The sequence below is a fragment of the Papio anubis genome, chromosome 9, assembly GCF_008728515.1.
Source record: "Papio anubis isolate 15944 chromosome 9, Panubis1.0, whole genome shotgun sequence".
Classification (NCBI taxonomy): Eukaryota; Metazoa; Chordata; class Mammalia; order Primates; family Cercopithecidae; genus Papio; species Papio anubis.
The window spans coordinates 50,375,153-50,402,032 of record NC_044984.1 but is presented as its reverse complement, the minus strand read 5'-3'; the positions used below and the strand labels follow the sequence as shown (position 1 = coordinate 50,402,032).

Here is a 26,880-nt window from a genome sequence, read left to right as displayed (position 1 = left end):
TGAGTCTCTGCTATTTTTCCTAGGCTGACTTTTGCATGACTATTTATATATTTCAGTTTTTAGCTCCACTAGTGTACTATACACATATCAGGCACTACACAGAAATGTAAAGAAATCTCTCTCCCACCTCCCCCCAGCTTCCCCTAAATCATCATCTCCTTTTCCCTCTGCCCAAGAAAAGTCTGTTTGTTCATGTTTCCAGCTTAAGTCTCAGTGAATAGAATCTTACTGGTTTAGACTAATGGAAAGTGACAAGGCGAAGAATGGCATTGGCATTTACAGAAATTTTTTTTTTTTTTTTTTTTGGTGAGACGGAGTCTTGCTCTGTCGCCCAGGCTGGGTGCCGTGGCGCGATCTCCACTCACTGCAAGCTCCGCCTCCTGGATTCACGCCATTCTCCTGCCTCAGTCTCCCCTGTGGCTGGGACTACAGGCGCCCGCCACCGCACCCGGCTAATTTTTGTATTTTTAGTAGAGACAGGGTTTCACCGTGTTAGTCAGGATGGTCTCGATCTCCTGACCTCGTGATCCGCCCATCTCGGCCTTCCAAAGTGCTGGGATTACAGGCGTGAGCCACCGCGCCCGGCTACAGAAATTTTTTACACAAGAGGCTATAAATTGTCCCCTTCAACCCTTTGGACTGTTTGAGGATAGAGTGGCATGGCTTTTCTCATAAGTCTCATGGTGACAATGGACTAACAAACCTCCCACCCCCCTCAAACAAAACAAAACAAAACAAAACTCAGATAAATAACATGTAGGTGGTTTGCTCTCATTGATCACCAGCTAGGTTTTCTGTCTTGTGCTTGACTGGTTGTTTTTCCTCCCCCTGTTTCCCATGCCTCCCAGGAGAAGTAGTGTTTGGGTCAGTGCCATTGGTGAAGGACAGAACTTAGCCTGGCACATAGGAAACCATTTTTATTTTTCTTTTAAGACAGGGTCTAACTCTGTCACCCGGGCTGGAGTGCAGTGACGCAATGATAGCTCACTGCAGCCTCAGCCTCCTAGGGTCAAGTGATCCTTCCGCCTCAGCCTCCTGAGTAGCTGGGACTACAGGTGTGCGCCACCACACCCAGCTAATTTTAGTATTTTTTGTAGAGATGGGGTTTCACCATGTTGCCCAGGCTGGTCTTTTTGAACTCCTAGACTCAAGCAGTCTTCCAGCCTCAGCCTCCCAAAGTGCTGAGATTACAACCATGAGCTACTGTGACTGGAAACTCATCTTCGAAAGGAGTTTGAAGCCTGGGCAACATAATGAGACCCTGTCTTCTATAAAAAGTAAAAACAAATTAGCCAGGTGCAGTGTGGCACATGCCTCTGGTCCCAGCTACTTAGGAGACTTAGGAGGGAGGATTGCTTCAGCCTAGGAGGTCAAGACTGCAGTGAGCCATGTTCATATCACTGCATGCCAGCCTGAGTGATGGAGCGAGACCCCATCTCCATAAAAAATTTTAAAAAAGAAAAGAATGGGAGATGGATAGAGGGAATAAAGCCAGCTCAGTTAATATATTTGTAGTCAAGGGATATTAGTTTTGGTAAAAACTAAGTCTGGGCTTAGTGCTGTAGTATTAACTGCTGTGCTAATTTGAGTGGATTGTTTTGTATTTTTCAAACATTGGCACCTCGGGAAGGAGGAACTTGGTACTTTAGGACATTATAGGAAATCCATCTACATGAGTTTTTAAAAAACAAAACAAGTCTAATCCCAGGCACTAAGCAGAAAACTGGAATGTGGTTGATACTCTTTTCTTTCCCCAGGAATGTGAGGGCGGTATATGTTACTGATTCTTGGTTACTAGTAGAAGGTACAAGCATCTTATATCATTATTGACCTTAGTACATCTTCCTTTTTTATGTATTAGAATAGTACCAGGATTTTTCTACTTCCAGCCCTTCATATAGGTAACTGTCCTAAAGAGTTATCTCAGCCGGGCGCAGTGGCTCACGCCTGTAATCCCAGCACTTTGGGAGGCCGAGGCAGGCGATCACAAGGTCAGGAGATTGAGACCATCCTGGCTAACATGGTGAAACCCCATCTCTACCAAAAATACAAAAATTAGCCGGGCATGGTGGCGGGCGCCTGTAGTGCCAGCTACTCGGGAGGCTGAGGCAGGAGAATGGTGGGAACCTGGGGAGGTGGGGCTTGCAGGGAGCCGAGTTCGCACCACTGCACTCCAGCCTGGGCGACAGAGCGAGACTGCATATCCAAAAAAAAAGAGTTATCTTAAGTCCAGTAAACCCTGAAGGATACTTTTCCCAGGTTTATGATTTTTGCCACGCTTATTTCCTGATGGATATGATCTGTGTTAACACAGTGTCACAATATAAAAAGTTTAGGCTGGGCACAGAGGTTCACACCTATAATCCTAGCTCTAGTACTTCGAAGTATCACTTGATCCCAGGAGTTCGAGACCAGCCTGGGCAACATAATAAGATCCTATCTCTACAAAAAATAAAAATAGCCAGGTATGGTGGTGAGTGCCTCTAGTCCCAGCTTCTTGAAAGGCTGAGGTGGAAGCATTGCTTGAGTCCAAGAGGTCAAGGCTGCAGTAAGCCATGATGGCATCACTGCACTTTAGCCTAGGAAACAGAGCAAGACCCTATCTGAACAACAAAAAAAAGAATATAAAAAGGTTGAAAGTAGCCAGGCGCGGTGGCTCAAGCCTGTAATCCCAGCCCTTTGGGAGGCCGAGACGGGTGGATCACAAGGTCAGGAGATCGAGACCATCCTGGCTAACACGGTGAAACCCCATCTCTACTAAAAAATACAAAAAAGAAAACTAGCCGGGCGAAGTGGTGGGTGCCTGTAGTCCCAGCTACTCGGGAAGCTGAGGCAGGAGAATGGCCTGAACCCGAGAGGAGGAGCTTGCAGTGAGCTGAGATCCGGCCACTGCACTCCAGCCTGGGTGACAGAGCAAGACTCCGTCTCAAAAAAAAAAAAAAAAAAAGGTTGAAAGTAGACTGTGCCTCTACTGACTTCTTCATGAGGCTGGTGACTAGAATATTCTTGGGTAGCTGCAGTGATCATTTTCATGAACCTTTTGTATTACATTTTTTATCACCATTGGTAGGAGATGAACCACTTCACAGTAAGTGAGATATTGGATGTGCCTTTTTGTTTGTTTGTTTGTTTGTTTCGTTTTTGAGATGGAGTTTCGCTCTTTTGCCCGGGCTGAAGTGCAGTGATGCAATCTCAGCTCAGTGCAACCTCTGCCTTCCGGTTTTAAGCGATTCTCCTGCCTCAGCCTCCCAAGTAGCTGGGATTGCAGGCACCCGCCACCACGCCTGGCTAATTTTTGTATTTTTAGTAGAGATGGGGTTTTGCCATGTTGGCCAGGCTGGTCTCGAACTCGTGACTTCGTGATCTGCCCGCCTTGGCCTCCCAAAGGGACCTGCCTTGTTTGTTAGGAGCTTGTCACTTAACTCTATTGAGGTACCAAAGAGGAAGCTGAGACAAAGTCAATTCAAAGTACAGACGGGCACCAGTCTTCTAGCATACAGATTTCATTGTAGCTAACTAACGGCATGTTGTTCTCAGTTTACTCTCTGGAAGGCCTGTTGTATTCTGTCTTCTATTCTCCCACCATCTGAAATAAGTGAAGAAATATTTTTTGTTCCTTTGCTTCAGTGCTGGGTTTTGGTGTACAGGTTAGCCATTGGGATGTGGAAAGATGAAAGAAGTTCATACAGCAGTCCTCCCTTACCTGTGGTTGTGCTTTCTGTTGTTTCAGTTACCCTCAGTCAACCACAGTCCTAAAATATTACATGGAAAATTCCAGAAACAAACAGTTTATAAGTTTTAAATTGCACACTGTTCTGAGTAGCATGATAAAATCTTGCCATGTCCTGCTCAGGTACATGAATCATCCGCTTGTCCAGCATATCCCTACTACTTCCCCATTAGAGCAATGCTTGTGTTGAAGTAACTGTTATTTTACTTAATATTGGCCCTAATGCGCAAGAGTAGTGATGCTGGCATATTGTTGTAATTTTTTTTTTTTTTTTTTTTTTTTGAGACAAGAGTTTTGCACTTGTTGCCCAGGCTGGAGTGCAGTGGCGTGATCTTGGATCACTGCCACCTCTGCCTCCTGGGTTCCGGTGATTCTCCTGCTTCAGCCTCCCAAGTAGCTGGGATTACAGGCATGTGCCACTGTACCCAGCTAGTTTTTTATTTTATTTTTATTTATTTATTTATTTTTTGAGATAGAGTTGCTCTGTCACCCAGGCTGGATGGAGTGCAGTGGCACAATCTCAGCTCACTGCAACCTCCGCCTCCTGGGTTCTAGCAATTCTCCTGCCTCAGCCTCCCGAATAGCTAGGATTGCAGGCATGTGCCACTATGCCCAGCTAATTTTTTTTGTATTTTTAGTGGAGATGGGGTTTCACTATATTAGCCAGGCTGGTCTCGAACTTCTGACCTTGTGATCTGCCCACCTTAGCCTCCCAAAGTGCTGGGATTACAGGCATGAGCTACTGCGCCCGGCCTTATTTATTTATTTATTTATTTAGAGACAAGGTTTTGCTCTGTCACCCAGGCTGGAGTGCAGTGGCATGATCACAGCTCACTGCAGCCTCCACCTCCCGGGCTTAAGTGACCCTCCCACCTCAGCCTCATGAGTAGCTGGGACTACAGGTACACACCAACACGCCCAGCCAATTTTTAAATTTTTTTGTAGATACAGGGTCTCACTATGTTACCCAAGCTGGTCTCAAACTCCTGGGCCCAGGTGATCCTCCCGCCTTGGTCTCCCAAAGTGCTGGGATTACAGGGTTGGGCCACCATGCCTGGCCTGTTCTATTTCATTATTGCTGTTAATCTCTTATTGTGTCTAATTTAAAAATTAAAATTGCAGGTAAAAACAGTATATATAGAGTTTGGTACTATTTGAGGCTTCAGGGGGTTTTGGAATGTATCCCTCTTGTATAAGAGGGACTACTATACTATGGTTTTAGAAGTTGGTCACCAGCCTTCTCAGAGGGTCTGTAATTAGGATTTGTTTGTTTAAGTATGGCTGTATAAACCTTTTCCAAAGGAAGAATGATGGGGCCATGCATAGAATATTACCAACATGGAACTTTATAAACCTAAGGAACCATAAGCTATGGTGAAGATTTGGTAGAGTATCTTTAAAGGAAGTAGTGGTAGAAGAATTAGATCCCAGAATAAGTTGGAAAAGTAGCCTGCTTAGTAAATTTGGGTTCTATTCAGATATACTCAAGCAGCAGTGCCTAGGCTTGGTGTAAAATTTAATTCTCCATTTCTCTTTCTTATACAGCCATGGGACCAAGAAAAACGCAGATAGTAGACTTGTAAGTGGAAAAAACAAAACTAAATGTAGGCCCCTCAGCCATTGATACCTCACTGATCAAGAGCTTTTGGGGGAATTTCCCCGCTCCTTCATCCTAGGTTATTTCAATAACTGTTCTTTTCAACTTAGATTAACCACCAAGAAAAGAAGATTACTCTATGGTAGATAGAGATAGCAATTGAGAGAGTGGATATCTTAGAAGATAAATTTCAGGAAAAGCTAAAACTCAACCTCATAGTCTTCAGGATTTCTTAGATAACATTTCTTGGAGTTTTTTGTTTTGTTTTGTTTTGTTTTTTGTTTTTTTGTGTGTTTTGTTTTGTTTTGTTTTGCTTTGCTTTTTGAGACAGTCTCTCCCTGTCCCCCAGGCTGGAGTGCAATGGCATTATCTTGGCTCACTGCAACCTCCGCCTCTCAGGTTCAAGTGATTCTCCTGCCTCAGCCTCCCGAGTAGCTTGGATTACAGGTGCGTGCCATCACGGCCGGCTAATTTTTTGTATCTTTAGTAGAGACAGAGTTTCACCATGTTGGCCAGGCTGGTCTTGAACTCCTGATCTCGTGATCTGCTGGCCTCGGCCTCCCAAAGTGCTGGGCATACAGGCGTGAACTACAGCGCCTGGCCTCTTGGAGCATTTTTAAGACTAAAGAAATGTTTAACCACTCTTTTACATTCCCTTTTCATTCATAATACTTTGAAAATAAATATTGGGCCTTTTCAAGGAGAGATACAATGTGTAATCCTATATCTGTTTTCTTCTTCTCTGTCTCCTCCCCTTTAAGATAAAAAAATGCAGTACTCTTCCCCACCCTCCCAGTGGAACAAACTTTGAGAGAGTGGTGAAAGGAGCTGTTTAAAGGGGAAACAGGCCAGCACAGTGACTCAAACCTATAATCTCAGCACTTTGAGAGGCCGAGGCGGGTGGATCACCTCAGGTCAGGAGTTTGAGACCAGCCTGGCCAACATGTGAAACCCCATCTCTAGTAAAAATACAAAAATTAGCTGGGTATGGTGGCTCACGCCTGTAGTCCCAACTACTCAGGAGGCTGAATCACGAGAATTGCTTGAACCCTGGAGGTGGAGGTCTCAGTGAGCTGAGATTATGCCACTGCACTCCAGCCTGGGCAACTGAGAGAGACTTGGTCTCAAAAATAATATTAAGAAAAATAGGCCGGGCGTGGTGGCTCATGTCTATAATCCCAGCACTTTGGGAGGCTGAGGCGGGCGGATCATGAGGTCAGGAGATCGAGATCATCCTGGCTAACACGGTGAAACCCCGACTCTACTAAAAAATACAAAAAAAAAATTAGCCAGGCGTGGTGGCAGACGCCTATAGTCCCAGCTACTCAGGAGGCTGAGGCAGGAGAATGGCGTGAACCCGGGAGGTGGAGCTTGCATTGAGTTGAGTTCACACCACCGCACTCCAGCCTGGGCAACACAGCGAGACTCCATCTCAAAAAAATAATAATAAAATAAAATTAAAAAATAATAATAGTAATAAAGGGGAAACAATAGAGGAAACTCTCTGACCTCAGTTTATTCCATCATCTGGTTCTTCATCTGTCCCTGCAGAGGAACAGGGGAACTTGTCTTTTGTCTGTAACGCAAATACATCATCTCCCTCCCTTCCCAGGTTCCCCCACCCCCACACGTCTCACTTCCTTTTATTATGGGTCCAGTCAGTGATGTCAATTATGTGCGCCATTCAACTGCTGTTGAACAACTTGGCTATAGGAATTTGGAAGAGTGAAGAGGCAGAATGGAATTTTTCTCTCTCCTGACTAGAGCAAGACAATGTATTCTAATTTCAACCAGAGAAGTAGGAGACGGGTTTTTCTTTGCTCAACTTCTCCTTCTACTGTCCCACTATTCCCTACAATCCTCCAACATATACTTTTTACCTAGCCAATGTATGAGGAAAAAATTGGACAAGAGATGTTAGAAGTAAAAATTGAACATTTTAAGAGGAAAAGTTTGGGCGGGCGTAGTGGCTCACACCTGTAATCCCAGCACTTTGGAAGGTTAAGGCCGGTGGATCGTGAGGTCAGGAGATCGAGAACATCCTGGCTAACACGGAAAAACCCTGTCTCTACTAAAAACATAAAAAATTAGCAGCACGTGGTGGCATGCGCCTGTAGTCCCAGCTACTCGGGAGGCTGAGGCAGGAGAATCGCTTGAACCCGGGAGGCAGAGGTTGCAGTGAGCCTAGATCACGCCACTGCACTCCAGCCTGGGTAACAGAGCGAGACTCCGTCTCAAAAAATAAATAAATAAATAAAGAGGAAAAGTCTTTAATATTTAGGGAAACAAGGTGAAATTTTTGATGCTATGTCAGCATTCATGGCTGGTGCTTTGCGCTATATTTATGGTAAACTGGGTATTTGGGAAAGTTCTGTTAGATGTTTAGACCTCCCTGAAGGTGCATGGCTGAGATCATTAAGCTCTCGTACCTTTTAATTTTATGTATTTCTCTCTGATTTCATTCATTGAATTTGCACCTGAAGAACTTCAGGTAAAGAAATTTGTAGTAAGAAAAAACTCTTTTCTGTTTCCCCTGGTCAATACCCCCTCCATAATGTCTTTGCATTCCTTCGTCTAACATGTCAGAATTGATGACTTCGATAAAAGACAAGTTTTATGCCTCTCTTTGGCCCCCTGCTCGTCTTTGCCACAAGAGTAAACACAGCCTCAAAGGGAGAGGAGTGCTGGATTCTGTTAAGTCTGTTTTACTTTTCAATATGTTCAGTTGTTTTTGCCAGCCTCTTTCTTGAGATGGGCTTATTCTCTGGGTAAGAGTTTTTTCTTTTTTCTTTTGAAAGTACCACTCTTAGTACATACGGTAAATAGTTTTAAAAATTACATTATATCTGGTTGTATATCTAATTTTGGGGTGATAGATAGTTGGCCTGGCCTTTCTGAGTGAAGCAATATCTATCCACACTCCCAGACACTCTCCCCAGCTGTGGTGAAATGTGAGCTCTCTGAATCCAAGTATCCATGGGTTCTACATCTGTGGATCAGAAGCATTTGGGGGGGAAAATACAACAATAAAAAATAATACAAATGAAACAGGATCGTATAACAGCTATTCATGTAACATTTACATTCTATTAGTTGTAAGTACTCTGGAGATGATTTAAAGTATATAGGCGGGATGAGCGTAGGTTATATGTAAATACTGTGCTTTTTTTTTTTTTTAAAGATGCAGTCTCACTTTCTTGTAGAGTGCTGTGTCCCAGATCCTGGCTCACTGCAGCCTCCACCTCCTAGGCTCAAGTAACCCCACCTCATCCCCCACAAGTAGCTGGGACCACAGGTGTGCACCACCACGCCTGGCTAATTTTATTTTGCAGAGACAAGGTCTCCCTATTTTGCCCAGGCTAGTCTCAAACTCCTGGGCTCAAGCAGTCCTCCTGCCTTTCAAAGTGCTTAGATTACAGGCGAAAGCCACTGCACCTAGCCTTATGTCATTTTGTATAAGGGACTTGAGTGCCCACAGATTTTGGTATCTGCAGGTGGGGGCAGGGGTGGTCCTGGAACCAATGCTTCTTGGATTCTGAGGGACAACTGTATATCCTTCAGAGTCTCTATGGAAGGAAATAAAGTGGTGTTGGGGAAGGAATTTTTTGGTATATGTGTATGTGATTAATTTTTTTGATAGGAAATTTTGGTTAAAGGCTCCTCATGTTGTGAGAGCTATAGCAGAATGGGAATGTTTAAAATGCATGTTAATACTTGAGAGGTTTATACATGTGGGTTCAGTTAAAATAAGATTGAACAATTATGGGATAGTTCATTTTCTTACGTACTCACCAAAGTAGCAGAGTTGCTCTTCATGACAGATAGCTAAAGGAGGTCAGATCCCATAGTATTTTGGAGATGGAGGTGGGGATGAGGCAGGACATCAAATTGGAGATACTTTAAGGGGATTACTTGGTGGTGATGTTTGTAAATTAGCAAAGACCCCATTTTTAATATAATATGAAGTCCCTTGTTAAGATCTAGAAAATTTTAACTCCTTTTTTCCTCTCCACTTCCTTTGCTACTCTTTTTTTCATGGTTTTTTTTTTTCTTTCTTTTTTTTTTTTTGAGACAGTCTCGCTCCGTTTCCCAGGCTGGAGTGCAGTGGTGTGATCCCAGCTCACTGCAACCTCTGCCTCCTGGGTTCAAACAATTCTCCTGCCTCAGCTTCCTGAGTAGCTGGGACTACAAGTAGGCACCACCACGCCTGGCTAATTTTTGTATCTTTGGTAGAGGCCAGGTTTCACCATGTTGGCCAGGCTGGTCTCAAACTCCTGACTTCGGGTGATTCGCCTACCTCGGCCTCCTAAAGTGCTGGGATTATAGGTGTGAGCCACCATACTTGTCCATCTTTTTTTCATGTTTTTTTTTTTTTTTTTTTTCTTTTTTAATTTAACCTTTTAACTCCCAGAGCAGATTCTTAGGACAGAAATAGAAATGTGTGGCCGGGCGTGGTGGCTCGCGCCTGTAATCTCAGTGCTTTGGGAGGCCAAGGCAGGCAGATCACGAGGTCAGGATGTGGCGACCATCCTGGCTAACATGGTGAAACCCTGTTTCTACTAAAAATACAAAAAAAGTTAGCCGGGTGTGGTGGCGGGCACCTGTAATCCCAGCTGTTTGGGAGGCTGAGGCAGGAGAATGGCTTGAACCCGGGAGGCGGAGGTTGCAGTGAGCCAATGTTGCGTCACTGCACTCCAGTTTGGGTGACAGAGCAAGACTCCACCTCCAAAAAAAAAAAAAAAATACAAATGCAAATAGAAATGTGTTTTCAGGATATTGTACACTTGGAGTTTGTAACAAATATTAACTCTGGAAGTCCCTAGCAGGGGAGATATGTAACTGAGAAGGAGATTATATTTGAAATACTTGATCTGGACTTTATTTTATTTATTTATTTTGAGGGGGTTTCACTCTCGTCACCCAAACTGGAGTGCAGGGATGCAATCTCGGCTCACTGCAACCTCCACTTCCTGGGTTCAGTCGATTCTCCTGCCTCAACCTCCCGAGTAGCTGGGATGACAGGTTCATGCCGCCACGCCTGGCTAATTTTTGTATTTTTTTCTTTAGTAGAGACGGGGTTTCACCATGTTGGCTAGGCTGGTCTTGAACTCCTGACCTCAAAGTGATCCACCCGCCTAGGCCTCCCAAAGTCCTGGGATTACAGGTGTGAGCCACCGTGCCCAGCCCCTTGATCTTGACATTAGAAAGTAATTATTGGTAGGGAGTTTATTGGGGTATAGAGGAGGCAGTTACAGAATTTGCATATCATACCCATGCTTAGGTATGAGGTGGTTGAAAAGAAGGAGCAATTAGAAATGAACAGAGGTGGTACAGTGGCTCATGCCTATAATCCCAACACTTTGGGAGGCCAAAGTGGGAGGATTACTTGAGCCCAGGAATTGAGACCAGCCTGTGCAGTATAGTGAGACCTTGTCTCTACAAGAAAATAAACAATTAGCTGGGCGGGCTGGCATGCCTGAAGTCCCAGCTACTTGGGAGGCTGAGGTGGGAGGATTGCTTGAGCCAGGGAGGTCCAGGCTGCAGCGCGCTGTGATCGTGCCACTGCACTCCAGCCTGGGTGACAGAGCAAGAGACTGTCTCAAAAAGAAAAAAGGGCCAGGTGCAGTGTCTCATGCCTATGATCCCAGCATTTTGAGAGGCCAAGGCGGGTCGATCACTTGAGGTCAGGAGTTTGAGACTAGCCTGGCCAAGATAGTGAAACCCCGTCTCTACTAAAAATACTAAAATTAGCCGGTGTGGTGGTGGGCACCTGCAATCCCAGCTACTCAGGAGGCTGAGGCAGGAGAATCACTTGAACCTGGGAGGTGGAGGTTGCAGTGAGCAGAGATCAGACCATTGCACTCCAGCCTGGGCAACAAGAGCAAAACTCTGTCTCAAAAAAAAAAAAAAAAAAAGAAGAAGAAGAAGAAATCCCATTTTCCCTTTCCCCCACTTTATTGATATTCCTCCTTTCCCTTTGTATCAGTTCTGTAGGAAAAAATGCCTTTGTGTGCTGCAATCTAGTTGCCTCCCTCTTTTCCCCACATAACTGCAGTGTGCCCTGATCTTGTTTTGGCATGTTCTTCCCGTATTGAACTGTGATGAAAGATTCTCTCTGCTTTTCTATTTGAATTGTAGGAGAGCAGTAAGACAGGTGTGCTACCCAGAATCCTCTGTGATTTCGTCACAGCTCTCTTTTTACCCCTCACATCTCTGCGGCTGAAATAGTGTTTGTAGGAAGCATAAACTTTGGAATACCCTTAGCATTTATAGGAAATAATTGGAGCAGGATGGGAGTCTTCTTTGGACTTGATGAGAACTTTTTTTTTTTTTTTTTGAGACGGAGTCTTGCTCTGTCACCCAGGCTGGAGTGCAGTGGCTGGATCTCAGCTCACTGCAAGCTCCGCCTCCCGGGTTTACGCCATTCTCCTGCCTCAGCCTCCCGAGTAGCTGGGATTACAGTCGCCCGCCACCTCGCCGGGCTAGTTTTTTGTATTTTTTAGTAGAGACGGGGTTTCACTGTGTTAGCCAGGATGGTCTCGATCTCCTGACCTCGTGATCCGCCCGTCTCGGCCTCCCAAAGTGCTGGGATTACAGGCTTGAGCCACCGCGCCCGGCCGATGAGAACTTTTAAAAAGTTATTTGGTCTGTATTTTTTCAAAGCTACTTGAAATTGGCCCCAAATAATGGTTGCACATAAGGGTTACGGGGAACCTTTTAAAATATACAGCTCTGTAGGCCTTCCCTTTTGAGATGTCGATTTATTAGGTTGGGTTGTGGCCTGAATTCTGCATTTTTAAATACTTTATATGAAAATAATCTGGTTTCCTAGTGCTCACTCTTAAATTTCTGAATGGTCAGTTAACTGTCCTCCCTTCTCTGTATGTTTTGGCTAAAACAGCATATACCTGTCCTGAAAAGTTTCAGCTTCCCAGGCTGGGCACGGTGGCTCACGCCTGTAATTCCAGCACTTTGGGAGGCCGAGGTGGGCGGATCATCTGAGGTTGGGAGTTAGAGACCAGCCTGGCCAACATGGAGAAACCCTGTCTCTACTAAAAAATACAAAATTAGCCAGGTGTGCTGGTACATGCCTGTAATCCCATCTTCTCAGGAGGCTGAGGCGGGAGAATTGCTTGAACCCGGGAGACAGAGGTTGTGGTGAGCTGAGATCGTGCCATTGCACTCCAGCCTGGGCAGAAAGAGCAAAACTCTGTCTCAAAAAAAAAAAAAAAAAAAAATTTCAGCTTCCCTCTACTGACTTCTTGACATTTCTGCCAGGCTCTGCATCACTTATCCTTAAAAGCAGCAGCTCCTTGGCTTTTAAGGGAGGGAGATGGGGACTTTTAATAGAAACTTGATTTCTGGGGGTCTCAAGTGTGAAGCCTTCATTTCCTCCACCTGCCTTGCTTTGTCCTACAATCAGCTAGAGCAAGACCGAAACGACCTCCTCTGGGGTTGAAGAGGAGTGGGGGTTGGGGAAAGAGCTTGATTTGGACAAGAGAAGGAAAAGGTGGTGGAACCTAGTGAGCAAGTAGTTCTTACCTGACTGTGTTCTTGGGCTTCAAATCCTGTGAAGATAAGAGGAGATACGATTCCTGGTGTTCCCTTTAAAGTTCCTAGCACCCTACCAGCCCTAGAAAGTTGATACTGATCTCACACTTGAAAGAGACTGTTGAGAGTAGGTTAAGATAGTTATATTGGGGAGGTGTGTTATGTGTATGTGTGTGGATAGTGTTGGAGTGTCTCTACTATATTATTTGCTAAGGTGGTGTACTTGCTGCTAGTCTGGTCTCTCACCTTCATCTACTTAAGCTCTGTGCATTGATTTTTGGGACCACCCTAAGTTCTGTTGTCTGGCTGGCATAAAGGCTCGGGAATAAACAGTTTCAGAAACTGGGGCAGGGGAGGTGACAGCTGTGTTTTTAAACATCCAAGTGTGTCTGAGAGAATAACCATCAGTTGCTGTCATTCATCCTGAGAGTATGAAATTGGAAGCTCGCTTACCCTGGAGTGTTTCATAACCTTTACCTCTGGGAAGTCAAGACCATGTCATCATTAATCTACCATCGCCTGAAAGCCCCCAGGCTCTGCTTTTCATCCTGCCATCAGTCATGTGGCACTGAGATTCAGGAAAAGTGGCCAAAAGGCTCCCTCTTTTCCTTTTTCCATACTACCTTGCATTCCCTTGGAAATCAGACTGGCCTGAGAACTATTAACATCTTAATATGGTAACTCATTTACAGAGGGGGGCAGTTATTTGTTATTTTTGTGAAATATGACATCTTAGCTCTCTGTCAGCCTCTTTTCTATCACTCTAGGGAAAAGACTTCTGAGGGGGAAAATAATAGCAGTACCTGAGCTCCCCTGAAATGCTTCTTTCTGCTTGTAAGGATTTTTCTCACTGCACTCTTTAGATTGGAATTTCTGCTTCTCACACATGGTATAAGGAGGGATGATAAGTGAGTGAGCTTGTTACACTTGACCAGGAACAGTGCCTGGCTTGGTTAATTCTTTTGGTCGCAGAGAATAATGATGTTTCTTATTTGAATCCAGTAAAAGTACTCATGTTTTATGTTCTTGGGAATTACTGAGTTCAAATTCCCTAATGATGCTTGGGTTACACTTTGCTTTGTTTCTCCTAGTTTCTTTTTATATGATCCGGAGTGGCAATGGTAATAAGATTGAAGAAGGTGGGCCGGGTGCGGTGTCTCACACCTGCAATCCCAGCACTTTGGGAGGCTGAGGCGAGTGGATCACCTGAGGTCAGGAGTTCGAGACCAGCCTGGCTAATATGGTGAAACCCCATTTCTACTAAACACACACACACACACACACAACTAGCCAGGCACGGTGGCACACGCCTGTAATCCCAGCTACTCGAGAGGCTGAGGCAGGAGAATCACTTGAACCTGGGAAGCAGAGGTTGCAGTGAACCGAGATTGCGTCATTGTACTCCAGCTTGGGCAACAAGAGTGAAACTCTGTCTTAAAAAAAAAAAAAAGATTGAAGAAGGTGAATGCTTTCAACACACAACCCATGGGGTGCTAATTAAATCAAATTGGACCCCTTTTGGCAGAGTAAATAGCCATGGCACACAAGCAAGGAGCAGTATTCTTTATTGTATTTAGGATAAAATTAGTAAGATTCGAAAAATGTTCTCATGAATTTGAATCTTGAAGACACAGATTGGGTTTAGAAAATAAAGTTAGAACTCCATTTTGGGTAGACATAGTAATGGTACTCTGCTGTAAAAAGGGAACAGACACTTTAGAAAATATCTGTGGTATTCAGCTGCCAATTATTGCATCTGATCTTCCTTTTGCAGCTTACTTCCTGGCTACAGTATATATGCCATGGAAATCATTGCTAAGAACCCTTAATTTAAAATTTCTAGTTATAGGCTGGGTGTGGTGACTCATGCCTGTAATCCCAGCACTTTGGGAGGCTGAGGTGGGTGGATCACTAAGTCAGGAGTTTGAGACTGGCCTGGCCAACATGGTTACACCCTGTCTCTACTAAAAAACAAAAATTAGCTGGGTGTAGTTGCAGGCACCTGTAATCCCAGCTACTCGGGAGGCTGAGGCAGGAGAATCATTTGAACTGGATGTGGTTGCAGGCACCTGTAATCCCAGCTACTCGGGAGGCTGAGGCAGGAGAATCATTTGAACCCAGGAGGTGGAGGTTACAGTGAGCTGAGATTGTGCCATTACCCTTCAGCCTGGGCGACAGGGCGAGACTCTGTCTCAGAAAAAAAAAAAAAAAAAATTCAGGGCCGGGCGTGGTGGCTCGTGCCTGTAATCCTAACACTTTGGGAGGCTGAGGTGGATGGATCATGAGGTCAGGAGATTGAGACCATCCTGGCTAACACAGTGAAACCCTGTCTCTACTAAAAATACGAAAAAAAAACCCAAAAAACTAGCCGGGCCTGGTGGCAAGCACCTATAGTCCCAGCTACTCGGGAGACTGAGGCAGGAGAAAGGCCTGAACCCTGGAAGCGGAGCTTGCAGTGGGCTAAGATCTTGCCACTGCACTCTAACCTGGGCGACAGAGCAAGACTCCGTCTCAAAAAAAAAAAAAAAAAATTCTAGTTGTAACCTGGTAACTCTTTCCCGTCTCTTTTTTCTTCTCAGGACATTAAGTATTTTAATGTTTATAGAGGAGTATGTTCTAAAGAGACCAGCAGCAACCTTGTAACTAACTACACTTCATCTTGCTTTCTAAATTCCTATCTCTGTTTCTGTGTGTTTGCTTTTCATCTCTGGATCTCATGTTTCTCTCTCACCTCAATACTTCTGGCCTCTCTCTTCTAATAGAAACACAAATACTCCTCACCTTACGATGTGGGTTATATCCTGATAAAAACCCATCTTAGGCTGGATGCAGTGGCTCATGCCTGTAATCCCTGCACTCTGGGAGGCCGAGGCAGGCAGATCACGAGGTCAGGAGATCGAGACCATCCTGGCCAACACGGTGAAACCCTGTCTCTACTAAAAAAACACACACAAAATTAGCCAGGCATGATGGTGGGTGCCTGTAGTCTCAGCTACTAGGGAGGCTGAGGCAGGGGAATGGCGTGAACCCAGGAGGCAGAGCTTGTAGTGAGCCGAGATTGTGCCACTGCATGTCAGCCTGGGCAACAGAGCGAGTCTCCATCTTAAAAAAAAAAAAAAAAAATCTTAAGTCAAAACTTCATTTAATACACCTAACCTTTTGAATATCATAGCTTAGCTAGTTGACCTTAAACATGCCCAGAACCCTTATATTAGTCTACAGTTGGGCAAAATCATCTAACACAAAGCCTATTTTGTAATAAAGTGTTGAATGTCTCATGTAACTTATTGAATACTGAAAGTGAAAAACAGAATGGTTGTATGGATACATCAAGTATAGTTTCTACTGAGCGTGCATCGTTCGCTGTTGTAAAGTTGAAAAATCTTAAGTCAAAGCATCGTAAGTTGGGGACCATTTGTATGTTCAAAATCACTTGCTAAAGACAGGCTAAACATTTGGCTCCAAGCCTTATGGCAGCCAGTAGAAAGGGAAAGCACAGTTGCGCTGTTTATGGTTATTCACAGGATTCAGAAGGTAAAAACTAACAAGTTGCCTAAGAAAAGCATAACTCTTTTGGATCTGGGGGCTAGAAAGAAAATTTCCCTCATGAGTCCTCATAATGCAGTTATGTAAAGAACAGTAGTATACACCTTTATAGTAACTTGGTGAATTCATAAGCCTCGTGAAGTTAAGGATCATATTCCTTAACTTTATCTTATTCGTCTCTGTATTCCCAGTACCTGACCCAAAGTAGATACTCATTTGACTAGTGAATGAACGAATTAATTTTGTGGCTGCAGTGCTATTGATAATGTTGATGTCACATAATTCAGTGAGATTCCTCAGGGGCCTTTAGAGAACCTCTATTTAACCTATTACCTTAAATAGATATATTTTATTGGTAGTCATTAATTATTAGGGTTTGTGAAATCAGTAAAGCCTAGCAGCCCAGATTTTCAAGGTTTGAGAAAGAGAAGATAGTTTGACCTGGCGTGATGGCTCACACCTGTAATCCCAGCACTTTGGGAGGCTGAGGCGGGTGTATCACGTGAGGTCAGGAGTTTGAGACCAGCCCGGCCAACATGGTGAAACCCCATCTCTACTAAAAATACACAAAATTAGCTGGGCATCGTGCTCACGCCTGTAATCCCAGCTACTCGAGAGACTGAGACAGGAGAATTGCTTGAACCCAGGAAGCAGAGATTGCAGTGAGCCAAGATTGTGCCATTGCACTCCAGCCTGGGCAACAGAATGAGACTTTGTCTCAAAAAAAGAAAGAGGCTGGGTGTGGTGGCTCACGCCTGTAATCTCAGCACTTTGGGAGGCTGCGGCGGGCAGATCACCTGAGGTCAGGACCAGCCTGGCTGACTTGGTGAAACCCTGTCTGTACTAAAAATACAAAAATTAGCCTGGTGTGGTGGTGGCGGGCACCTGTAATCCCAGCTACTCTGGAGGCCGAGGCAGGAGAATCTCAAGAACCGGGAAGTCGGGGGTTGCAGTGAGCTGAGATCGCACCACTACACTCCAGCTTGGGCAATAGAGTGGGACTTGGTCTCAAAAAAAATAAATAAGAGGGCCGGGCACGATGGTTCACGCCTGTAATCCCAGCACTTTGGGAGGCCGAGACGGGCAGATCACGAGGTCAGGAGATCAAGACCATCCTGGCTAACACGGTGAAACCCCGTCTCTACTAAAAAATACAAAAAACTAGCCGGGCGAGGTGGCGGGTGCCTGTAGTCCCAGCTACTCGGGAGGCTGAGGCAGGAGAATGGCATAAACCTGGGAGGCGGAGCTTGCAGTGAGCTGAGATCTGGCCACTGCACTCCAGCCTGGACGACAGAGCGAGACTCCGTCTCAAAAAAAAAATAAGCTGGGCATGGTGACGGGCACCTGTAATCCCAGCTACTTGGGAGGCTGGGGCAGGAGAATCGCCTGAACTTGGGAGACAGAGGTTGCAGTGAGCTGATATCGCGCCATTGCACTCCAGCCTGGTGACAGAGTGAGACTCTGTCTCTAAATAAATAAATAAATAAATAAGCGCCGGAGGACAGGAAGGAAAGGAGGGGGGAGGGAGATGGTTAATAGGACTTTGTGGAGAAGACTGATTTTGTCCAGTAACTGTTCTTCCACAACCCAAATTTTAACCCTTAGTCATCTGTCCAAGTATATACTCTTTTTTTCTTGCAGCTAAAGGGAGTTTTCTTGTTGCCTTGGATCTGATTCTTACCAGCCTTTGGTGATTTCGCTCATTTATTTATTTATTTGTATTTATATATTTTTGAGACAAGATCTCACTCTGTTGCCCAGACTGAAGTGCAGTGGCATGACAATGGCCCACTGCAGCCTCAACCTCCTTGGCTCAAGCAATCCTCCCCCATCAGCCTCTCGAGTCTCGAGTAGCTGGAACCACAGGCATGTACCACCATGCCCAGCTAAATTTTTTTTTTTTTTTTTAAGAGATGGGATCTCACTATGTTGCCCAGGTTGGTTTTGAACTCCTGAGCTCAAGTGATCCTCCCACTTTGGCCTCCCAAAGTGCTTGGGATGGCAGGTGTGAACCACCATACTAGGCCACCATGATTTCACTTCTTATCTAGAAGAATGAATGGCATTGTTAGCTTAAATTTTGATTGTGATCTCAAACTTTGTTTCAAGGAGCAGGAGAAATACGGCAATAAAAGTAATAGCTAACGTTTATTAAATACGTTTTATAGTTCCTGTGTGCAAAGTACTCTTTACACATGTTATTTGTATCTTAGAGCAGGCTGAATGTCTGTCTTTTCTCTTCCAGGTATTGTTTTCAAGGGCTCAGTTTGGAACTGTATTCTACAATGGAAAATACAATGATAGTAAGGGTATTTGGTTTTGTTAAATATAGACCCTGGGGCTGGGCATGGTGGCTCATTCCTGTAATCCCAGCACTTTGGGAGGCAGAGACTGGGAGGCAGAGGCGAGTAGATTGCTTGAGCTTAGGAGTTCAAGACCAGCCTGGGCAACATGGTGAAACCCTCTCTCTACAAAAAATACAAAAATTACGTGGGTGTGTTGGCTTGCGCCTGTGGTCCCAGCTGCTTGGGAGGCTGAGGTAAGAAGCTCCCTTGAGCCTGGGAGGTGGAGGTTGCAGTGAGCTGACATCGAGCCACTATACTCCAGCCTGGGTGACAGAGCGAGACTGTCTCAAAACAACAACAAAAAAAATCAAAAAACAAAAACCCCCAAAAACTATGCTTTATGTTCTTATATAGGTACTCTCTCCTCTTTTGCACAGTTATTTCTCATTTTTATAAATGAGATCTTAAGGAAAGCAAACAAGGCAGGTATTGGGTACCATGAGGGTTGCATATATTGAAATTACTGGCATCCATCAGTTGGTTGGCTTGGTGTTTTAAATCTTGAGAAGGAAGAGGAGGGAGGAATTGAAATGTATGGATTAATCTGAACTTCCAATGCCTGTGTTTGGCCAGTAAGGACAGTTTTCTCTTGATTTTGTGTGCAAGTTGTTTGTTTTTAGGAGTATAGATTTGATAGGAAATAAGGGCACTTCAGACTCAAGCACTTCTCTTCTCACACAGCAGTATGCATGGGAAAAAAAAGAGTTTTGTTAGTAGTTGAGGATTTGAGGGAGGGTGGTGGGGGAGGGATGAAGAAGGGAAAGGTTTGCAAATGCATGTGACACTGAGCTAGAGGGGTCACTGCTGCCTGCAGATGCCACAACCCCATTTGTGCACTTGAGCGTGGCCTGAGGGAGCATTGGCCTGATGAATGCAGAGAGACATGCGTTTTGATCGAGGTAATTTCCCTCAGATGGGTTTCGCCATCCCATGAATCAAAACCTGTCAGCAAGGAGCTAAAGATGGAGTGAAGTTTATTGTACATTTGTTTCCATGCGACACTGTCACGCTAGAAGGGTCAAGTGAGAGAGATCATTAGAACTGTGTTGATTTACTGGGCCCAGTTGTGCACTTTCCCTGCAGGGAAAGGAGGAAAGAGGCTTTAAGAGAGGAGCTGAGGGGTGCTGGGTGGGGAGGGAAGGGCAATCTATTTGTGGGGAGTTGGGGGAAAGATGTATTGTTGTTGCTTCCCCAGGAACTCCTGATGGGTTTAGAACAGATGCTCTGCCTGTATCTCTGGAAGAGGCACCAAAGATCTTATTAAAAAGGGAAGCTAGACTGGGTGTGGTGGCTCATGCCTGTAATCCCAGCACTTTGAGAGGCAAGGTGAAAGGATTGCTTGAGTCCAGGAGTTTGAAACCAGCCTGGGCGACATAGCAAGACCCTGTCTCTATTAAAAAAAAAAAAAAAAAAGCCAGGCATGGCACATACCTGTAGTCCTAGCTACTCAGGAGGCTAAGGTTAGAGGATTACTTGAGCCCAGGAATTCAACATTTCGGTGAGCCATGATCATGCTACTGCACTATAGCATGGCAACAGAGTGAGGCCCTGTCTCTTAAAAAGGTGGGGAGCGAGGCAGGTGGCTAATGGAGAAATCAGACTCCCCATTTCAGGATATAGCAAAATAAAGAACCAGGAGCAAAACTGGCCTGCACATTCCAAGTGGACATACGTTGGGGGAGGATGTGGCCTCAGGGTTTGTGCTGATATAATCTCTGAGTTTCAAAAGTCTTATCTCCTTTGTGATTTGAACTTGCTGAAGTACTGCTAGTGCTAAACTGAATGGGAAAAAAGTGTATAATGGTAGTTTAACTAAAGATGGTGGTCTAGTCTTGCCTCTCCACAAGAAGAGCCTCCATTTATTTTCCTGAAAACTGTTTCCTACTTGGCCAGGAGACTTAGTGAAGATATATCAACTAGAACATTCTAGAGGTTCTCAATTTGAAATCTCTATTTATGGCCGGGCGCGGTGGCTCAAGCCTGTAATCCCAGCACTTTGGGAGGCCGAGACGGGCGGATCACGAGGTCAGGAGATCGAGACCATCCTGGCTAACACAGTGAAACCCCGTCTCTACTAAAAAATACAAAAAAAATAGCCGGGCGAGGTGGCGGGCGCCTGTAGTCCCAGCTATAGGGAGGCTGAGGCAGGAGAATGGCGTAAACCTGGGAGGCGGAGCTTGCAGTGAGCTGAGATCCGGCCACTGCACTCCAGCCTGGGCGACAGTGCGAGACTCCCTCTCAAAAAAAAAAAAAAAAGAAATCTCTATTTATATTCTATATTCACTTTATCTTAGTGGTAGTAGATCAAGAAAACTTTCCCTCTTGACTTTGTTAGTAAAAAATGTGGTGGGACTTAATGTTTGTTGGAAACCTTCCTTATTCTTTTTTCTTTTTCTTGTGAGATGGAGTCTGGCTCTGTCACCAGGCTGGAGTGCAGTGGTGCGATCTTGGCTCACTGCAACCTCTGCCTCCCGGGTTCAAGTGATTCTCCTGCCTCCGCTTCCTGAGTAGGGACTACAGGCACGTGCCACCACGCCCAACTAATTTTTGTATTTTTTTAATAGAGACAAGGTTTCACTATGTTGGCCAGGATGGTCTCAATCTCCTGACCGTGTGATCTGCCCGCCTCGGCCTCCCAAAGTACTGGGATTACAGGCGTGAGCCACTGCATCCAGCCTTATTCTTATTTTTAGCCTTATTTTTTTTGAGATGGAGTTTTGGTCTTGTTGCCCAGGCTGGAGAATGTCGTGATCTCGGCTCACTGCAACCTCCGCCTCCTGGGTTCAAGAGATTCTTCTGCCTCAGCCTCCTGAGTAACTGGGATTACAGGCATGCATCACTACACCTGGCTAATTTTATATTTTTAGTAGAGATGGGGTTTCTCCATGTTGGTCAGGCTGGTCTTGAACTCCTGACCTCAGGTGATCGCCTGCCTCGGCCTCCCAAAGTGCTAGGATTACAGGCGTGAGCCACTGCGCCTAGCCTAATTTTGTGTTTTTAGTAGAGACGGGGTTTCTCCATGTTGGTCAGGCTGGTCTCGAACTCCCAACCTCAGGTGATTTTAGAAAATCCTTCCTGGAATTTTCCCAAAGTGCTGGGATTGCAGGTGTGAGCCACTGCTCCTAGCCCCTTATTCTTTTATTACATCTCAACAAACGGAATAGCCAATTAGGCAAAATTAGAAACAGATTCAGCTGAGAAAAACATTAGTACAAGATTACTAACTGGAGCCCTTTCCCTAGATACTGTTACTTATAAATTGTAGGTATATGGTACGCTAGAAAGAAGAAGGGGTCCTAGTATTCTTGACCTGATTATTTGAGTGAAGTGATTAAAATTTACTAGTGTTTTTAGCTAAGGGTTATGATGATCCTTCTTCCTTCTGAATTAAGCACTTAATTGTCCTACTGTTCTTCCAAAGAAATACTTAAGTGTGATACCTTGAGGAGGTGGTAAAGCTAAGAAAGTGGATTGCTGAGTAAAATGTCCTGGATTCCAGTCCTCGTATTATTTGTGAAATTTTGGGCGAGTCACTTGATCTCTCCAAGACTCAGTTTTCCTATCTATGGAATGAATTTAATTATAGTGCCTACTCCATGGGATTATTATAAGAAGTAAATGATGCCAGGTACAGTGGCTCACACCTGTAATCCCAACACTTTGGAAGACTGAGGCAAGAGGATTGATTTGAGCCCAGGAGTTCAAGACTAGCCTGGGAAACATAGCGAGACCCCCCACTCTGCAAAAATGAAAATGAAGTAGTAAATGAGCCTGGGTGCGGTGGCTCACGCCTGTAATCCCAACACTGGGAGGCTGAGGTGGGTGGATCACCTGAGGTCAGGAGTTCGAGACCAGCCTGGCTAACATGGCGAAACCCCATCTCTACTGAAAATACAAAAATTAGCCAGGCGTGGTGGCGTGCACCTGTAGTTCCAGCTACTCAGGAGGCTGAGGCGGGAGAATTGCTTGAACCTGGAAGGCAGAGGTTGCATTGAGCCAAGATGGCACCACTGCACTCCAGCCTGGGTGACACAGCGAGACTCTGTCTCAGGGGAAAAAAAAAAAAAAGTAGTAAATGAGATATTGCATGTAAAGAACTACACACAGTACCTGGTACATACTAAGCACTCATATGTTAATGGCTATAGTGTTATTATTTTTATTATTATTGAGGACAAGAATACTTCTTTTTTTCTTTGAACCTGGCTTAATGTTTTTATAATAGTTTAGAGTACATTAATGAGGTACCCATTGTGGGTTTGCTGGTGGTCATAATGAGAAAGGCAGAAAAACTGTGGAGGCAGTAGTTTATTCTAGTAATACACTGTGATTAAATGATAACTTGTATAGGATTCTTAATTGCTTTGTAACCGTCATTCTTTCTTAGGTCCCTTCCTACTCACTAGAAAGCAGATGAAGCAAAAGGGAGAAAATGAACATCTTTCTCAAGCTGAAAGAGTTAAAGAAAGACCAAGACAGTATTCCTGCCTGCTGTGTTCAGACAGGTGGACTAGTTAAATTGAGCACAGAAAGCTGGATAGCTGCTCTGCTTTTAATTTGTATAGGAGGCTGCTGTGGCCACAGGGACAAAGGCAACTCCTTAGTTGGGGTTGAGAGTAGATGCATTGAAAAATTCCTGTGTTTCTGTAGGTCTTTTGGTGTAACCTTTGCTTTTGACCCTGTAGTTTTGGGACACCCAGAGAGACAGCCTGCCTATGGACTGTAGGAATATAATTTCCTTGGGGTTTAAAAACAAATCCAGCTCAGAAACACCACACAGACATTATTTAAAAGTTGGTTTGAGGCCGGGTGCGGTGGCTCACACCTGTATTCCCAGCACTTTGGGAGGCTAAGGCGGGCGGATCACCTGAGGTTGGGAGTTCGAGACTAGCCTGACCAACATGGAAAAACCCCGTCTCAACTAAAAATACAAAATTGGCCGGGCGTGGTGGCGCATGCCTGTAGTCCAGCTACTCGGGAGGCACAGGTTGCAGTTAGCTGAGATTGTGCCACTGCACTGCAGCCTAGGTAACGAAGTAAGACTCTGTCTCAAAAAAAAAAAAAAAAAAGGTTTGTTTGAACTCTTTTGAGACGGAGTCCCGCTCTGTCACCCAGGATGGACTGCAATGGCATGATCTCAGCTCGCTGTAACCTCCGCCTCCTGGGTTCAAGCTATTTTCCTGCCTCAGCCTCCCAAGTAGCTGAGATTACAGGCACCTGCTGCCATACCTGGCCAATTTTTGTATGTTTATTAAAGACAGGTTTCACCATGTTGGCCAGGCTGGTCTCCAACTCCTGACCTCAAGTGATCTGCCTGCCTTGGCCTCCCAAAGTGCTGGAATTACAGGTGTGAGCCACCGTGCCCTTGTTTGAACTCTTCTGATCTGTCCTTTTGTTGGGTTAACTTATGTAAATAAAGTCAAAGAAACTGTCCTGCTCTTTAATGAGGATGGGTACATCTGTAGGGAGTAGAGGGTCTCTTGAGATTATGAGAGAATGAGATATTTGTATATATGTGCCAAATTTTAGAAAATCCTTCCTGGGGGAAAGACACCTGAGGAGCCTACCTGATTTCAGATGTTTTCTAATCCTGAGGCTGAGCTTCTGATGACTGGTGATAAAATGTGAGGGGAAGGTGGAGAAGGAGAAAATAACTGTTAAAGTGGGCTAAATAAAGTGGTAGGGTTTAGGTTCTGATAGGAAAATATATAGACTCTTATACTGAACACTGTTGGACATGAATGATGTCCAACACCTAGGATAATGGCCAGCTCCAACTCATGGTAAACTGAAATATTCTCTCATTCCCAGGCAGACATCATGAGTTTCACAGATGCTTGGAAAATGTCCACAGCATTTCTCTTAAGGAGTTGACTGTGGCTGTCACCTTGATTGACCTGTTTTAAGAATCATTTCAAAGAAGCCTGCTGGGTGTTTCAAACAAATAAGTTTTTCAGAAATACCACTCTGGTCCTCTTCCCCTTTCTTTCCTTGGTAACGTGTAAGCAGTGTTCAACAAGTAGTTTGGGTACCTTCTAACTAGGTGTTACTAGGTGTAACTGGGTGTTACTCAGTGAAACCTTAGTTTTCCATATCCCTCAACTGCCAAAATTGCTTGAGCATAGAAATTTGTTTTATGGGTGTTTCTTACTGTTTTATTTTATTTTATTTATTTATTTATTTTGAGACAGAGTCTTGCTGTGTCACCCAGGCTGGAGTGCAGTGGTGCAATTTCAGCTTAGTGCAACCTCTGCTTCCCAGGTTCAAGCAGTTCTCTGCCTTAGCCTCCCTAGTAGTTGAGATTACAGGCGGCTGCCACCTCACCCGGCTAATTTTTTTGTATTTTTAGCAGAAATGGGGTTTCACCATCTTGGCCAGGCTGGTGTTGACCTCCGGATCCACCAGCCTCAGCCTCCCAAAGTGCTGGGATTACAGGCGTGGGCCACCATGCCCAGCCTCTTACCGTTTATTTACTCTACTTGTCTATGAGTATTGAGGCCCTGCCTAAAATTAAGTTTTTAGTCATTATAGGTACAATATAGTATATGCTAGCTTATTCAGTTTCTTATGTATCTTATCTCTTTATGTGATCCTTAGTTCTTGGTGCAAGGTTGCTTAGCACCTTGTGACCAATAAGTTATCATTTCATTCCCATTTACTTGGTGAATGGAGGCTAGTTTGTTTCAATTATTTCCTTTGTCCCTGAACAGTCTGAAGATGATGAGAAACTGAAAAAGAGGAAGGAGCGATTTGGGATTGTCACAAGTTCAGCTGGAACTGGAACCACAGAGGATACAGAGGTAAAAATATACCTGGAATGCTTCATAGACCTTGAAGGGAAATTAGAGTGAATAAACTGAATGGAGAAATATTGTTTCCCCACCTATTTATTTATTTACTTATTTAAGTAGAGATGGGGTCTCTGTTACTCAGGAAGTGAGTGAATAAACTGAGTAGAGAAACACTGTTTTCCCACCTACTTCGTATGTATGTATGTATGTATGTATGTATGTATGTATGTATGTATGTAGAGATTGGGTCTCATTCTGTTGCTCAGGCTGGTCTCAAACTCCTGAACTCAAGCGATCCTCCGCACTCAGCTCCCAAATTGTTGGGATTATTATAGGCATGAGCCACTATGTCTGGCCACCCACCTACTTCTTAAGTGCCCAAATATTTTGCCTTTTTCTTGATAAATTTTTTTCCGGATGAAGTGGCAACACTGAATTCCATCAATATACTTAATTCAGTGTTAGAGTCTATTAGACTAGTGGCAAAGAGTATAATGTTTGGAATCAGGTAGGCTTGGATTTTAAAAGTGGCTCTGGGCTGGGTGTGGTGGCTCGTGCCTGTAATCCTAGCATTTTGGGAGGCTGAGGCAGGCAGATCTCTTGAGCCCAGGAGTTCGACATGAGCCTGGGCAACATGGAGAAACCCTGTCTCTACTAAGAATACAAAAATTAGCCAGGCGTGGTGGCACACACCTGTAGTCGCAGCTACTCAGGAGGCTGAGATGGTTGAGCCCAGGAGGTCAAGGCTGCAGTGAACCTGGATGTCGCCACTGTACTCCAGCCTGGGCAATAGAGTGAGACCCTGTCTCAAAAAAGAAAAAGGCAGCCAGGCACGGTGGCTCATGCCTGTAATCCTAGCACTTTGGGAGGCTGAGGCGGGCAGATTGAGGTTGGGAGTTCAAGATCAGCCTAGCCAACATGGTGAAACCCCATCTTTACTAAAAATACAAAAACTTAGTCGGGTGCAGTGGCGTGTGCCTGTAATCCCAGCTACTCTGGAGACTGAGACTTGAGAATCTCTTGAAACCGGGAGGCAGAGGTTGCAGTGAGCCAAGATCATGCCACTGTACTTCAGCCTGGGCTACAGAGTGAGACTTGGTCTCAAAAAAAAAAAAGAAAAAGAAAAAGGCTTTGCCACTTAGTATTAATAAGTTATAGTACTTCCTGAGCCTCAGTTTCATCATCCAGGAAGTGGAGATAATATACCTACCTCAAAGTGATATTTAAAGAATGAAACGATTCTGTGTAAAAAGGGATAGTTTTAAAATATTTAATAAGTACTGGTTGTGCCTAACTCCCTTCTGGAAAAGGACAATGGAC

General features: G+C 44.6%; 1 protein-coding gene across 6 annotated transcripts in view; it reads left to right on the top strand.

The window, feature by feature from the left end:
- Positions 1-26,880, top strand: part of SARNP (SAP domain containing ribonucleoprotein) — a 68,573-nt gene that overhangs the window by 33,357 nt on the left and 8,336 nt on the right. For 3 of the 6 annotated variants that reach the window (XR_001892709.3, XM_021922485.2, XM_017945937.3), the window contains exon 10: positions 25,480-25,569. The exons of 1 other annotated variant lie outside the window; for it this stretch is intronic. Coding sequence is in view for 3 of the 5 variants with exons in the window: in XM_021922485.2 (XP_021778177.1) it covers positions 25,480-25,569 (90 nt within the window). In the remaining 2 variants the exon portion in view is untranslated. Of the gene's footprint in view, positions 1-5,275; positions 5,310-18,669; positions 18,728-25,479; positions 25,570-26,880 lie in introns of those variants that run through there. 2 more of the 6 variants (XR_002515659.1, XM_021922486.2) reach the window with 2 other exon arrangements.